This window comes from Athalia rosae, chromosome 4, assembly GCF_917208135.1.
Source record: "Athalia rosae chromosome 4, iyAthRosa1.1, whole genome shotgun sequence".
NCBI classification, from domain to species: Eukaryota; Metazoa; Arthropoda; class Insecta; order Hymenoptera; family Athaliidae; genus Athalia; species Athalia rosae.
This window is the reverse complement of record NC_064029.1, coordinates 8,810,799-8,828,578: the sequence shown is the minus strand read 5'-3', so window position 1 is coordinate 8,828,578 and position 17,780 is coordinate 8,810,799. Positions and strand designations below refer to the sequence as shown.

Sequence of the window (17,780 nt, the reverse complement as noted above, 5' to 3'; positions counted from 1 at the left end):
CGCATGGGGTCTAGGAATACCTCCTCGGTTTTTCTGTTCCCCCGATACAAAAATTAATTTTTAGCCCTAATTTTATTTTCCAGAACCTACATTTTAGCGCTTGAAATTGTTCTTTTCTTTTTGTATCGATGAGTTATTGAGTAATTAAATAAACAGGAGAGCATATAATTAGTCCTGCTAGGAACCAGCTGCTTCTCCTATCATTCCACGAATGAATATACATGATTGAATGCATGCACATGATGAGGCAGCCGAACTCGGAACACCTCCTCGGGTTTCCTGTTCTCCTGATACAAATTTCCACTTTTGAGCAAACTTTCAATTTTCAGGGCCGGTATTCTAGAGATCTACATTATCGCTTTTCGTTTAAGTGGAAGCATGAATGAATGATTGAATGCACAGGCATGCATGTGATGAGTCCTGCAAGGAATCAGTTGCTCTCTCTATCATACTCGGACTAAATGCACAGGATTGAAGGCATGCACACGTTGAGGCACCAGATCTAGGAATACCTCCTCGGTTTTTCTGTTCTCCCGATACAAAAATTAATTTTTAGCCCTAATTTCATTTTCCAGAACCTACATTTTAGCGCTTGAAATTGTTCTTTTCTTTTTGTATCGATGAGATATTGAGTAATTAAATAAACAGGAGAGCATATAATTAGTCCTGCTAGGAACCAGTTGCTTCTCCTATCATTCTACGAATGAATATACATGATTGAATGCATGCACATGATGAGGCAGCCGAACTCGGAACACCTCCTCGGGTTTCCTGTTCTCCTGATACAAATTTCCACTTTTGAGCAAACTTTCAATTTTCAGGGCCGGTATTCTAGAGATCTACATTATCGCTTCTCGTTTAAGTGAAAGCATGATTGAATGATTGAATGCACAGGCAAGCATATGCTCAAGCCTGAGAGCAACTAGGTGATGTGTCGATGGGCACTGTTATGGGGCACGGAAGTAGGATTGAATGCACAGAATGCAATGCATGCACACGAACAAGCCTGCACGCAAGCACATGGTGTTCCATTGATCTGGCAAATGAGGCTTGAAGGTGTGTGATGGATAGCAAATTAACAATTGTGTATTAGGAGTAGATGAGCTTTATTGTCAAATCAACGTTGAAAAATACATGCTCTAACATCGTAATGGCTACAATGGCTACCTTTTTATAGACACATTGATTTTTTTATGATCATAACGAGTTACAATAGCGTGGACAATTCTCATATTTCGAATAACATCAGATAATTAATTCGATAGTCTTCAACGAAAAATCAAAATGTATACAACATGTTCATATGTATAATATTACTCATTTCCCAGTTAACACTTTTCGGACAATACTTTTTATTTGATAAATATTGTATCAATAAATCGATAGTTTTTATCAAAAAAATGCATAACTTATTCATATAAATCATCTGCACCGAAAATATAATGATAGGTTCAACGTATCGATGATGATAGTCCTCGCAGATGCTCCTAGGGTAGTCTTGTATTCCCGATGAGAAGCCAAACTGCTTCGTAGGCTACATGTTTGTCTACTGAAAAAAAAGAATAGTTGGTTATATATGGTAAACGTAAAGTGCAGCTGCGGAAAAATTAAATTACTTCCAAAAATATTACGCCTAGCTTAACACAAGCAACAGATTCGCGTTCCCAACGGAACAGTACATGGAAAAAGAGTACTGCAATTGATTTCTAATATACTCCACTTTTTGCCCCCAAAAAACGGTAATCCTATAGCCCTAGGTTTTTTCTCAAAATTTTGGTGGTAATTTAACAACTTTTTTCATAGATTTCTCAATGGTATTCCAATTTCTTTCGATCTCAGGAATCGGAATCTGCATGTCGATTGATCTATTCATAAAATTGACCAAGTTATCGCCAATTCAACGATTCAAAATGTGAATACTATGAGAGAAAATACTTTGAAAGAACTTCAGTCCAAATTATTGGGAAGATATTTAATTTTCCGCTTTAGAAATCTTCGAAATCCGAAGACCTTCGCTCCAAGGCCTTTGGAACTTTTTCAGTTTCAAGGCTGAAATTTGATATCTTATCATCCAGTCTATACCTAGGTATATCATAGGATTAGAACTTGGGATCTACAAATAAAAGAACCCCGGTAAATAATTCAATTTTTGCCTCTTTCCTTTAACGAAATCATATCAGACGTATTTCCCGAACGAAGAATGCCCGAAATGAACGAAATTCGACACCCAATTCAGGGGTGGTGGTGGGCCACCTCATGCGATGGTTTCAACATTTTTTTGACATATTCACCCACTGGGTATTGATGGAATCGCTCGCTGTTACGGTTTTCAAATCTCATACGGTCAAACGACTCAAATTGTACATCTTATGCAGATACCTTAAACTGTATTGTACATCGGAGTATACGAGAAAATTATTCATATAGAGAATAAACGGACGAAAAAATGTATAAACGAAAAAAATCATTTACATACACTGATACCTTTCATTTTGATGCAAATCGTCACGCGCATAATTCAGGCATTTGTATGCGCCACACTATTTTCATTGTATTCTTTATTACGCCCCGAGGGTTAAAAGTAGGTTCCCTAATTTTCATATGGTAATTCGCGTGTAAACATCGTTCATGCTTAACACTCGCATACATTCATATTACGTATTTAATACGTATCAAAATTTTGGTATAGTATTCACTACCATCGGCATCATCAATTCCATCACGATTTCTATCATTTATATAGGTGTACGGCTGCACGCCGCTGCAGCTGGATGAGAAAATTAATTCCTTTATCCTCCAAGACGACCGTCGCGCGCGTTGAAACCTTTTTTCCTCTTCTCCTTTTTTCATTCACTTTTCTTCCATTTGTTTCTATTTTCTCATTCTATCGCTTTGTTGCAAACGACACGTGCATTCCTTCGATCGATCATCACATTCTCTGTCTTAACTCGCACGATGTGTACTACGCATAATTATTGTTATTATTATGTACGGTTTCGCTGCGCATTAAAAACTTTGATTCCGTTCGAATAGCGGAAAGAAAAAAAAAAAAATTGTACGTATACTGCAACAATAAGATAACGAAAAATCTGTTTGCAGGCGGAATAAGTGTTAATTTCGCGACGTGTACGAGACACATATATTGAAAACTCGAAATCATTTACGCGATATAAAAATTGAAAGATATAAAAAATAAAAAAATCGTCATCCATTCGCACGTCGATAAGAAAGAGAAGGAGGAGTGAGAAGTATAAGATAACGAAACAAAGACGCCCGTGGATGATAATAACTCCGATCGTTCCTTTTTATTTCATTTATTTATATCTACTCGTATCTACCCGTATACGTTTCGTCATAACAAATAACTGATCTGCGTGTTCGCGATTACACGGGTTGCAGTGAATTATCGCGATATCCATATCGTTCAAGGTATTGAAAATTCATCGTTTGTTACAATCAAAGAAACAAAACAATCAGCGACTTGATATTCATATTGATTCCACAAGCGACTGTAGTGCGCAAAAATCTCTTCTGGTGATCATGAAAATATGCGCGTGCATTACCTATATTTAAACTCATTTCATAATGAAGATAAATGAGGTAATATCCGAAGAGTTTGATGAAACAGCCGAGGTAAACGAAGATTTTATTTCCAACGAGTAACAAGTGAAAGAATAAAATTAAAGTAAAAAGATTTTTCTTCTGTTACAGCGGAATTCATTAAATCATCAACTTTTGTTTCCGTACAATAGACTATAGTGCGAAGGATAAAAATGGAATTTCCGGATAGTTAATTTTTTCATACACCTAATAGAGAAGCTTTGTTACTTTTCCGCTCAAATTCAATTGTTCGCCATACATTTACCTATGACATGGCTGCAGGGTAAATGTCTATCGCGTTTATTTTATGCCTATACATATTATACTTATGTTGTGTACATACTTATTGCACATAGGTATATAGGTATGTAGTAAACAAGGTACGATCGTGTGCCTGACCTTGTCACACATAGTTAAGGTATTTTAAACGCGTTTACCACTTAAGGTATATCTAGGCCTGCGTACAACCTTCGCTGTAATGACCATTTTTAGCGCACACACCTAAACAGCTTTTATTAACCTGAGGAAAACTGAAACCTCACCGGCGATCAATCACCGCAGGTAAAACAAAAAGCAAGAAAGGAAGAAAGAAAGAAAGAAAGAAAGAAAGAAAGAAATCGAAGTCGAAGTCGGAAAAAGCGAGCCACTGTGACTTCGATTAGAGAACATGGTTGTTCACCTCGGTTAGAATCTATGATTATTATTTCAATCAGAACTATCATTCGCACCACCTTTAAAAATACAAGTGTACGCAGAATGAATCACTATTTGTACGAATTCTCATTGCATAATATAACACATATGTATACCTATGTGTACGTACACGCGTTTAGAATTTATATAAGAGATTCTTTCTTCGAAAACGTGAGAGTTACCGTGCAGCAGAGTGAGTCGTTATCAAGGCTTATGGTTTAGCCCGATAACGATATAATGTGACGATTCAACAAGTAATAATTATACAGTATAAAATACGTGACGTAGTCGAAGCGGCGCGATAGCACTCATAGTTGTAACAGCATTAGCTCTATCTATATTATATCTATACAGTCTGAATTTTTTCGACGATAATAAAAACGAAATTCATCCACCGAATCGTGCAATTCGTGGTACATATATATATACTCTTTTCATTTTTCTCGTTCATCCATTCATTTAGTTTTTATTTTTCCGCTTATACTGTAGACGCGTACACGCCGCGATTTCCACGGCTCTTGACGAACCAGAATGAAAAAAATTATTGAATTAATAAGAAAAAAAGAAAAGATCCTTCGTTTCTATTTTCATAGATAATAAAATCACATAGTACTATAATAGTAATATTACCCGCTGTAATATTTATACAAAATATTACAACGATATGCAAGATGTTATTTATCATCGCAGGGAATAAAAATAATATCGTGAGAACAAAATAATAACAATAATGATAATCATAATTACTATTGATAATCGTTGAGAAATGTGTACACCGGTACACGTGTATACCATTTATCTTCATGTATGTGTAGCATGGGAAAATCTAAAAATATATCACGTTCCGAGAGCGAAAGAGGATAAATTATAATAAAGTTACGATTATTAGCGATATGTACGTACGATCGGTCGTACCGATTATTCCTTCATCAATTGCTAGAGAGAGAGAGAGAGAGAGAGAGAGAGAAGCAAAAGACAAACATCGACTTTTAACCAGAAACCGCCAGAAACTATATATTTATACGACCGCACCGCGCGTTGACGAGCTTTTACACTTAACTTATTGTATGTATTCCATAATATTGTACAACACATAATTACCTATGCATATTCCATCGAAGAAGACATTCTTTCAGCCTGCAGCAGCAGCGGCAGCAACATGTATAAGTACTCATCAAGGTTCTTTTAGACTTTACGTCTCCTCATTTACACTCCGCGCATCTGCGATCATGAACGTTGTGAGAAAAACAACATTTTATTCACTCCCATGTCGTCTTCATCTAGGAGAGGAAAAAAAATGTCATTAACGACAATAAACACCAAGGTTTTTCTCTACCCGTGCAGCAAAGATCGACGTTTGATATCGTGTTATATTAACCCCTCCGTAATTAATCGATGTGATTATTACGTTGAATAACCCGAAAAAGGGGCGGTTTCCATCGCATATATATGACGTTTCGATTGGCAATCCTTCTTTTTTATTACCGAGCTTCTACCATTTTTTTTTTCTGTTTCTCGTTCTTCTCGTATTTTTTGTGTAAACTAAACAATTATACGTGAGTATGATTTAAGACTGTATATTATACAATATCTACATCAACGCATCTCTTTTGATATATTTTATCGACGACTGTTATTCTAATTTTATTCATTGGACGGAATAGCCTACGTGCCTTTTTGCATGGTAGTCTGTCTGTTTTTTTTTATTCTCATTCTTTTTCTTTTCGTTGTTACCATGATTGTTGTTATTTTCCTCTTTCAGTCGTCATTGTAATATTAATCGAGAGAATAAATAATGAAGCGGACATTTTACAAAAAATAAATAAATAAATATATAATCGTGAGGAATTAACGAAAAATTAATGAATCAATTATGAAAAATCTACGTGTTAATGAAAACGATATGTTACGTACATATACATATGCAGATATGTACACGACAGGTTGCGAAGCAAAAGAAATAAAGAAATTGAATTTGGTTTTTATTTTCTTCTCTCTCTTTCGAATCGATGAAAAAGAACAGACAACATATTTATAAATTTTAAACACACGAGAGCGCATCCACACGGAAGTATTAAAACCAAGCATGCGCGGTGTCGAAATATATATGTATTTGTACGTATGTAAGTGGAATTTATTTGCATATATTTAACCATCTTTTCAACTCTTTTATCCCTCGCTTTTATATTTTCTGAACACTCGGCAAAATCTGTAATCTATACGTAGAGGTGCCGTGTACATTTGAGTATTATACAAATACGTTTATTAAAATTTTGTAAAACATACAGGTATACCTACCCAATTATACCGAGACGAATCGTCCATACATATAACAGATTCAATATTGTGGAATTATCCGACATCCTAATAACGATGATATTCGACGTGAAAAACGAATATCCGCGAATAATCTTTGTATCGATACTGGAGGGATTCTAATCCTTTTTTCCAGTAATACAGTAACAAAAAAGATGGTTACTTATGTATCTCTCAAACAAGCGAAGAAAAAAAATCTCTTTCGAAAAAATTAACAATATATTTATGCAGTTTGAAATAATTTAGTAATTTTTTTTTTTCTTCGTATAGTGTTAACGACGCCCCATCCTAATCCCCGTTCGTTGAACCATCGAAAGATTGTACATATCCATATATACACATTTGGATATAACGTGTACATATATAAAACACGCGATATTCTCACATAGGTATGTAACGCATGTAAATATGTGTATAACTCACCCACGGTTATTTGTATGAGATTAGAGATTTGGGTTGGCGATGTTTGCCTTCGAAACTATGGAATTTTTGGTGAAAAATATTTAGTCTTTATTATAATGTACATTAGTTTCATTTAACAAACACGTACTAAAACTGTCAACAATTTTTACAGAAAATATTACACCGTGAAAAAAAGGAAGAAAAATTCAAGGGCCAGGGAATTATCAGAGGTAACGGGGTAGTGCGCTCGTAGGAATTCGGGTATATTTTAGCTCGTCGTTTTCGCCGCGTGTTTTCGTTTTCTTCGATCCAGGTATTAACGGTACGGCCCGTGTACCAGATAACAAGTTCCGATAACTGATATCCCGTATAATCGTACTGATAACTTTGATAAAATTGTTGGACTGAAAGTGTATTTTCAAAATTTAGCCAAGTGTATCGAATTTTTTTGCTACCACCCACGTATTACTTCTGCACGTATACCTGTCATACAATGGAGAAACAGAATTTTTCAACTCCCAGAAACGCCCGAATTATTTGGTTTACCGTTTTACTTTATTTAGGTGAGTCACCGAGAAAACAGGAGAAAAAGTTTGGAAAATCACGGCGTCTACATAAAATAACAAAAAAGCTGTAGAAAAAAAAAGCTTCAAACTGATCTATTTGGAGTTTAGATTGTTTAATTTTAAATACAACCTCCGGGGCGCACAAGCCGTTCAATTTTTTTTCTGCCCCTCAGAAAGCTCGCTCACTTTCTTCGTTACAACAAACAAAATTTCCCTCAACACCCGACCAGCAGCTACCTCCAAATCACGCGCTTTAACAGAACCAGAAACTCAACGTGCATGATTATTATCATCATCATTATATCCCTGGTGGTCGGTCGTCTGGTGAAAGTTTTTCGTCGAGTTTTGTGCTGCACTATATCTATGTATATCTTAATGTAGTTTAACTCTGCCCTCGGGAAATGTATAACTGTTTAATACCTCACCCGTTACATTCGCGATTTTTTTCGAAATCATATTACCGATAAATAAATTAATTTTATTCATCTTATTTTTTGTCTCTTTCATTGTCCATTTCAGCTTCTGCAGCGGAGGTATCGCTTTACAACGGTGGCTATAATAATATTAACGATAAAGCGATAACAATCTTATATAGATTCAAGTTGAGGAGAAAGAAAGTCTGAATATGATAATTCTTCGGAGCGATAAGAAACGCATATCTTGCTCATGCCTTGGCGTTTCGCACGGCGTGCAGAAAATAATATGCAAAAGGTTATGAGTATATATACGTACGTGTTACATCTATAGTTACATGTGTGCGGGATAACGGATTTATTTTTAACTCGAGTCTAATGAATAAAATACTTTTAATCCGAGTTTATATCGCATTCTATTACTCGTAGTCCGCGGTTAGTTTCGCGTTTATATCGCGGGTAACAATAATTCGTAGTAGCTAGTTGGCCTTGAAAGTAAAAAAAAAAAAAAAAAAAAGTAAAAGAGGAAGAAAAAGAGAGACCTGGCTACGTTAAAATCGTCCCAATTTTTCGCGGACTATGGGTAAAGTATTTTTGTGTAGGTTTTAATTTCTAAGTACACATTCAGCAGTCGTTATCTCGTCTCGCATCTCGGGGTCGGTCTAATTTAAGAAATTGTAGTTACTTAGGGCCACTTAAAATTTATTTTTCTATAAAAAAAAGACCCTTAAATCACCGTGGATATATACCCACTTCACTATAGATCACGATCTTATCCGCGATAATCAGATTCACGTAGCCACAATCTATGGCCCAAAAACAAAATCGGGTGTATCGGAATCTCACGTGTTACGAACATGCTGCAATTAGCTTACCGTAGCATCATAGAATTCCCGGATTACACGATCGGGACTCAATTGCGCGATAATTAATTAATCGATTTTATTTCTGAGAGAACTTGTGTTACCAGGTATATCTAAAGGTTATCCGAAATCTGGAACACTTGCCTTTATACTCCAGTGAAAACAACTGGAACGAAACCTTTGGCTTCGAATATACTTGAAGAACAGCTGTTTCTGGATCAATAATCTATAGCCTCTTCTGTCAAAAATGTTTACTTTATTCGCACGTCTATGCTGAACATACATAACCGTATGTAAAGACGTGTACGTTAAAGATTGTAATATTATAAAACCGGTTGGCAAGATTATTGAGGTCTAGGCTAACGTAGTGATTGGAGAGACTCGGATGCGTTTAACCCCAGCTCGCATTGATTTTTCTTCTTTTTTTTTTTTTTTATTCTGCTTGAAACACGTGCGGAAGGGAACCAGAATTTCATTTTAGAGTATAATTTATAGATCAAATTCGTAGAAAATAGAATTTCCGAAACATGTATTCAACCCGGGAACGCGGTTGAAGGCAAACGCTCGGAAAGCGAGGAGAAAAAAAATGCGAAAAAGACGTGAATCAATTTTCGCGACTAAACTACGTACTCTTGTCTGTACTGCGGAATATGTACGAGTTACATAACTACAATTTTTTTTTTCATACGGCAACCGATTAAAGTTCTCGGAAGCGAGTGAATTACGGCGTCGAGACGCCTGGTTTGTACGTTGCAGCCGCACCGCTTTTGAATACAAGGTTGACCGTCATTAGCTAATTACTCACCTGATCCCCGATCGCGTTGATATAGAGAACTGCATCAGCAGAAGGTGCACTTCGGGCAGCCTACGAAAAACAGGAATTTTAATTTATTTCTTGTTGCGTTGCGAGATGAGTTTCGGACGGTTGTAAAAAGACGGGAGCAAGAAAAAAAAAAAAAACATCCCGCGGCTCGTCTCGAGTCTTCATCAAGTGAACAATATAGTTGCGTTTCACTTGTACAATGATATATCCGTCTTACATCAAGTTAAATTATTCAGATTTATGTCAAGCACGCGACATGTGTATGGACGTAAAAATTTACTGTACGTATACGCCCACCTTATTAATTCTCATGATCGAAATGAAAAGAAAAAAAGAATCTCACCGCACGCGGGGAATGAAATATTAATTTTCGCAAATGAATTCCTCTATAGATATACTTGTACTTATTATTAACATCCTGGTGGTGCGGAGTGAAACTTATTTAAAATTTCTCGCTAATTTTGCGGGGGCGTATTTATGTCGACAGAGAAAGCTCTTACAATTTCTTAACGCCGTTGAAGGTATTAAAAAATGCAATAAACGTTTCGTTAATTAGCACACATAAATTATATGCGCCGAATTGGAAGGTTAATTTTATAATGAAGATAACAGTAAAAATCTGTTATTTCAGTTACGTATACTTACATTGAGCATGATTGCTTCATCTTTTCTATTTTTTTTTTTTTTAGGTTTTTACACAGGATCAAGGGTATAATGAATATCGATTGTGAAAACGCAATGTTTCGTAATATTTTGAATTTTATTTTCATCATGTTTCATTGAAAAATAAAATTATTCGTAAAAAAAGATTTTCTCCGTCTGTTGGTATCTAATATATATTCATATATTTAATATATATTTATATATATATGTACTTTGTTTGTTTTTTAATATAATATTATTATATTATATAATAATAGCATAATATTTGAAATAAGATTATATTTATATACATATATATTTATATAGGTTTTATCCGTCGTACATAATTAATAATAACTATGCGCGAACTATGTTATATATAAAATAATTCTAATGGGGTTTTTGCTTAAAGACTAAATCACATGTGGTTCTTACTTTCATACTTTTGTGCAATTATAATTTCGTAATCGTTATCACTTCGTTTTCCAATCACGCGAAAATTCAAGCACACCTTTTCTTAGGGTTTTAAATTTATTCGTTATTGGTTTTCTCTTTTCTTAGAATTTTTTAGATTTTTCATTTTCTGACTGTAAGATAAATTAGTACATACGTTATAAGATTCAGCGATTCAAAATTAATGTATCTACACGCGGCTAAGCAATTTACTTTAGAATTGTTGAATTTTCTATTTCGCAATTTAGAATTTTTTGCTCGTGAATTTTTTTTTTCATCTTTTCTTCTTTCATTTATAATATTATAGAACAAGGCACGGTACGGGCAAAAGTGCAGGCGTGTATATATTTCTGTATTTATGTAAGTGTGCATGTCATATGTGTATAAATGTGTAGTGAGGTTAAATAGAGAAACGCAGAATTACACAATTGAGCTAATTTCAAAGAAATTCGCGTCAATTCTCATCCAACGACATGATTAAATGAAAAAAGTAGCATCGTATAATAGGTAATGTTTAAAGTCAAAGTAGTACCGAGGGACATATCTCGACTGACAAGATCGATCATCATACATTAACGGCGTTTGGTTTATCGTGAAGCATATTAAAAAAGGGGTGTAAGAAAAAACGAAATAAAATTATATTTCAACATCTTTAGTTATATCGATCACTTTCATCGATACTTTATAATCTCAAGTCAATTAGTAACAATAATATTAATCATAATAAATACCTTGATGCTTTTTTTTTACGAAAAGTTATTCTTAACTTAGAACTAATTACCGTCAAGTCATGTCCCTTAAAACTTAGAGAAAATGAAGTAGAGAAAAATGAAAAGAAAAAAAATGCTGGAAATACATAGCAAAACGTGTTTTCTCTATGCGTCCGTTTTGTACAATATTACTACATTCAACGAAGTGAATACACGTCTTGCTGGATATTTTTCGCTTCATATATGAAATGTATAGGCAATGTTTCAAGTTACGGTAATTCGTAAAGATGCGTATCGAAGAAAACGACGGCAGCTAAATTTTTTTGCTTTTTTGTAATAATATATAATTCTATATTGTCATTTATACTTTAAACTGATCAATTTTAATATCCGAATAGAAAGTAACGCGAGAAAAAAATAAATCCAAAAGAAACAATAACGTTCAATGAACATTAATCAATTATTATGTTATACTATGTATTTACAATATGGTATGTGTATAACTCCATTATGTAAAGAATTTATGAAATCAATAAGAAAAATACATAGAAAAAAAATCGAAAATCAAACAATTGATGTACTTGATATTATATCTTACACGTTTCACAATTCTCTCGAATTCCTTACTCATACTTGTTATACGTTCTGCGATAAATTCCTCGACTTCCGGTTAGAGTTCTCTCTTCCCCCCTCATCCCGACGGTATTCCCCACCACATATCTGGGACGGCCGTTCGCTTATATTATCACACATACGAACGAACGGTGATCCGCCCATGGACGCGACTTGTTTTAAATTAGAAAAAGGAATACGAAAAAAAAAAAAAGAATCGAGCGGTGCTATTCTTCAGCATCAAAAATTTCATTATGAGGAAAGAAAAACTCGTTTGAAGTGTGAAAAATACCGCAGCATCGTATTCGTCATAAGTTACAAGGGCATACTGGACAGGACTAGATGCACAACTGACAAAAAAATAGTAATAATAATAATATTGATAATAATATTAGCGACAATAATAATAATTATAATAATTATAATAATAATGTAATAATAATTATGAAGTATCTTTCAATCATCAGTATATAGATCTATAGAAAAGTGAATCTCATAATCTCTGTACACCTTTTTAAATTTACACAAGGAAAGAATCGGGGCGTATATGTATGTATGTACATGTGTACATGAAACGTTCATCCGCAATTTTTTATTTTTTTTTTTCATCAGCGGCATTCGGCGTCGGTTATAACATGGTGGGGAGGGATGGGGGGCAACGTAACGGCTGCAGATCTGCCGTTAATAAAATTTAGAGAATCGTATACACTCATGGCGGTCTGCTTTCGTTTGAGCCAGGGCATGGATTCAAAAATCTAGGCGTTAAGCGCAAGATTTTTGTCCTGTTTCTTTCGTCGTCGTCCTTTTGTTCTCCGTTCTTGCAGCAACCACCTCACAATTTCTTCTTTTAGGAGTCTTCGGCAAGTTGGCGCGTGCGCTGAACTACTTGTTCTCCAAGATGGCCGCTGTAGCCAACGCCGCGTAGCTTGTCAGGCCCGTGTGAGGCGCGTCACGTAGGCAGGCAACAGCAGCGGAGACAGCAACGCAGAATCAACGTCATAATTAACATCATGATTATCTTCATTATCATCAGCAGGAGCGGTGGAATTACGTCGCGTCGACCGTCAGATTTTTTGTCACGTAGTTATGAGATTTCATTAGGAATCGTCATACGAAACAATCAGACTTCCTTAGTCCTGATCCCCATTTTCTGAGGGGCCAAGCTCCTTAGCTCAGTATTGACTGACCACATGCATTATCTGACATCCCGAGTGCACGTGGTCCATGACTTGCTCCTTGAGTCGGCAGACATGTTCTTTGAGTCTGTTTACAACCGCGCTGAGCTCGGTGTTCTCTCCCTTCAATAATTTGACCTTGTCTTCCAGCCTTGATATACGCTCTAATTTACGCCTTCTACATTTGGACGCGGCAACGCGGTTCCGTTGTCTCTTCCTCTCGAGTTTGATTCTCTCCTGGCTTTCCATGTCTATGGGGGACATTGGTGGAGAACTAGAAACACTCGGAACAGTCTGTGGTTCATCCTTTATCAGCATTAATCCTTGACTCAGAGATTCCGTGCTTTGAACACTACCAGGTGGTTCCAGATTCGTGTATGTAGGACCGTGAAGGCTTCCGGGTTCTTGCGAACTATCGGAGTGATGAAGCTCGTTCAAAGCCTCAACGAAACCTCTCGCGTAAAGTTCCTGTTCCTCCGTTACGGTTTTTGGAAACAATATCTGGGTGGTTGGCGTTGGCATTGTCGTAACCAGACCGTTTTGCTGAGCTATTATCAGTTTCTCCAGCTCCGGAGATCCGAGTTTAAGCATATTCAGATCAGGTGAGCTCAGAACCGGTGCTGCGTTGTTCAAAGCAGGTGGCAGGGGTCCTAGTCTAGGCCTTTTGGCCTGCGGTTGTCTTTGCCCGTTCAAATCTAGCGTGAGACTTCTTTTTAGCTGTCCCATCATACTGTCTCGATTTGCAGCGGCGTACACACCGCTCTCCTCATAAAATGTTTGCTCCATTGTTGAGTTTCGCACCATTGATGATGGGGTATGTTTATTTCTCAACCCCGTCAAAATTTACTATACGATACGACGAAGACCTTGATATTTGTGTGTTGTGTAGGTATCGTGCACTCGAAACGCAATTCCAGTTCTTTGATTTCAAGTCCTTTATCGTACAGTTGTATGTAGTTCTCAATGCACCGTTCACCACGAGTAAATAACATCAAGCATAGGTCGAAACAACATTATGTAGTTGAGGTACATATATTTACCCAACAGCTCGATATTACTCGTTAACTAACAACTTTCATATTACTCCATAAATAAAACACACTTTAGAATTTTATGCATCGCTGACGCAACAATAATACCTTTATATATTCAGTCACCACGTTGCACCTCACCTCGTGGGCAGCACGTGAACAACAGAAAAAAAAAAATGCAAAGAAAATGTTTGAACAATACGTATGCGTATATTTATTTGATAAAAATTATAACACGCGCGTATTTAATGTCACGCCGGTGTTGGAATTAATATTTAATGCTTCTCTTTCAAAGTAAGAAGATATAAAGGAGCGTCGTCCTCGTCGTTCTCTTGTTCTTTAGTTTTACATGAAACTATCGGCAGTGACACGCGGTCTGCTCGGTTCGACTGTCAACACAACAATGACTCACGACGACTACACAACAATAAACAGGCGTTGCGCGCCCTTGCAACGTTTTTTTTTTCCTTGTTATTTTACTCTTATATTCACGCGTTGTAAAACGTGCGATATAACCTGAGCCCCGACCCGCACGGCGCAACGTCTCAGCAACTTGTGAACACCCAACTAAACTTACAGCCTTATATCCGTGACTCACTATGTCTAAAAATAGTCGTGTCCTCATCGCGAAGAATTACCATTGGCCATCGGTGTCGACACACCGCGATCCGCATTGGCTGGACGATACGCGGTACCAGGAATCGGGGGAGCGCAAGCGCGGACAACTTTGCGTTCGAATCTCTTTAGTGGAGGGAGCATTTGAACAGCCGCTAACGGGCTGCAATCGAACGTCCCTCTCGCTCTCGGTATCCCTTCGCTTGCTCCGTTTTTCTCTCGGACCCCTCGGTTCTTTTTCCATCCATTCCTAATTCTCTCTCTCTCTCTTTTACTCTCGGACGCCAACGAGTCCATCGAGACATCGGCTATCCCGGTGGATAGGCGGGAGGACCACCCCAATGAACACATCGGTATAATTCACCCCGAACTACTGGAACGGAATGCCTTTCTGTCAGGGATGTTGAAGATTTAGGTGTACGTTATATTTTATTATTCATTTTTCTCTTACTTTCTTCTACTCAAGTTTCAGCCAGCTCGTCTCGCGGAGTTTTCATGTAGGTATAGAAGTTCTACTGCGTGGAGATGGACATTTGAATCGTGAATGTTCTCTAAACTAGCTTTTGAGTGGGCGACGGCAGTTAGCCCAGGGGTGTACCCGACGGTTACGTGGGCGATACGTGCGGGCAAAGAGGAGGATATCTGGCTCGATTATCGGCCCGCTACGACGAAGCCCAGAATTCTGCGATAATAAAATTTTTTATTATTCTTCCGGTTCCAAGTATCGCGGATATAAGGTAAAGTCTTGTATACAGGCGTGTGTAGCGTTACCGGCAACACCACGCTACACGAGTAAAATCGATAAAAGTTGACTAAGACTTTTTCGCGTAGGTGTGTACTACGAACACGTATCCGTAACTTGTAAAATTAAGCCGATCTTATCGCGAATTACGACGTCACGGTCTTATCGTGGTATCTCCTGATCCGCAAACTTACGCACGGGGATCATCTTATTTGGGCATATACACGTATATCTGTTTCATTGTTTTTACGGTAAGCACGCGGAGATTCATCGCAGAGAAGCTGAAACGCGGCATGCGAACCTCGACGATGTAACTGTGCGCTGAAAGCACCTAATGCTTATTTAACGTCATGTTGCCGTCGAGTCGCGTTTGAATTATGAAACTCGGAGGATCTGGTCGGTAAATTTGTCGCGTCTTTTCTCTGCGCATCTCATGCATTCAATTCGTTATAATTATGATAACAATAATTACTAATATGTATAATAATATACCCGCAGTGGTGTAGCACCGAGTTTACATATCATAATTGTCTAATTAATTACTTGGCTACATTAATTAAAACTGATGTGCCCTGTAATAGTTTTTCATAGTGTAACGTGTACACACGTATACAGATGACCATGGAGGTAAAATTAAAGTTAATACCACTTCATTTAATATCCAAGACTGTGGGAGTTACCCCGTTCTGAATTTAAATTCAAACGGCCGGGTGTCCCAATCTCCCGCCAGTTTTTCTTTCTTCCTCCGTTTCACGTCCAAAAATTTTCAACATCGATTACCGATATGAGTTTTTCGTTCGCGGAGCGCGGAGGAATAAGTTCACGTGATTAAGATTTTTATTTTTTTCTCATCTCTCCAAGGTCAGATTATCACCAGATGCACGCAGGTGCAAATCGCAACGAGGATATACAACAAACTGAAATACTGCAAGTCTGCATCAACGGCATTATAAGCCGAGCCCTGAGGTATGCATGGCGCGCCTGTGGATTGCAGAGGACGCAGCTTTTCAATGCTGCTAGAATTTTATGGGCGCTTTGTCGTGCAGCCGATCCATGCAATGTGTGAATCGGCCTTGTACCAGAGACCTATTTAGGTATTATCTGCACAACTCCGGCCATTGGCTGATTCCTCCGACTGCAGCTTCGCTCTCGGTAGACCCCGCGGACAAGATCTATTATCCCGATAAATCAGTCCTAGATTAATCCGTCATATATATATATATATGTACGTTAACTGCCGGGAGTAATTAAATTCGCAATATAACGCGTGCGTGCGGCAACCGCGAAAAACACGTATACTCATCTATAATGTGCGAAGCGAATACGGGGCGCCGTTATAACACCAGCATTCGATCGTCCTTATTCTATTCCATCGCTCGTTTCGTCCTTTTTCGCCGTTATATTAGACAGGGGTAATAAATCAAGGTGTGAACTTTGGCCGGTTTCGAATTTTCTTTTACGGGCATATACTTGTTTACGCTAACCCCCGTACCCATTGTACCGTACATTTCGTTACACAATAGATAACTTGAAAAATATCTTCTGCACGTGTTGTTATTTACGAACGGCACGTACATATCGTGTAATTAGTTGCGTTAATAATTTCCGCTGAACTTAATGCGCTTCGCCTTAATCCAAAAGGGTCATTATGATATTTTTATAATCTCTACAAAAATTCAGGTAAATTGTTTACGAGTAGAAACGTTTTGGGATTTGACATGGACAGATGTTCTCAGGATTTAGAAAAATTATTGAAAAACAACTTCGACTTATCGACGTGTACGTACTACAACGTACTATGAAGGTGTTATTACGTCGTATGAAGATTTGAATCGTTATTGCTGCATAGTTCGACTAGAAAAACTTCGGTATCGCAGTTAACGGTGAGAGATTTGAAAATCCTCTTATTGTTTCTCGTGATTTTTCGATTGTAATTTATCATTCGGCTACGGTAGACTGAACTTTTTCCATCGTACAAAATAAAATATCGTTTATACATGCAATGCGACAGCATATTTATCGTCGGTCTTCACGCGTTGTTTGTAGGCTAATGTGGGCGGATAGCAATGCCAGCTGGTTTTTTAATCTACAAATTTAACAAGCGTCATTTATTGCGGTTTTAAG

General features: G+C 37.2%; 1 protein-coding gene and 1 long non-coding RNA gene across 3 annotated transcripts; both read right to left on the bottom strand.

Moving 5' to 3' along the window:
* Positions 1–1,089: 1,089 nt before the first annotated feature.
* Positions 1,090–8,856, bottom strand: LOC125500679. Of its 2 annotated transcripts, XR_007278126.1 has the most exons (4): positions 7,495–8,856; positions 7,033–7,415; positions 5,395–5,573; positions 1,090–1,549 (listed from the first exon to the last, which is right to left on the bottom strand). It is a non-coding gene; the product is annotated as an uncharacterized LOC125500679 (long non-coding RNA). The 2 variants fall into 2 exon arrangements; XR_007278125.1 differs by having other exon boundaries at positions 7,033–8,844.
* Positions 8,857–10,761: 1,905 nt separating this feature from the next.
* LOC105684483 (transcription factor Jun) lies at positions 10,762–14,868 on the bottom strand. Its single transcript, XM_012397852.3, has one exon. It carries the CDS (start codon positions 14,070–14,072, stop codon positions 13,266–13,268), a length of 807 nt encoding a protein of 268 aa, XP_012253275.1. The 5' UTR covers positions 14,073–14,868; the 3' UTR covers positions 10,762–13,265.
* Between the last annotated feature and the right edge of the window lie 2,912 nt (positions 14,869–17,780).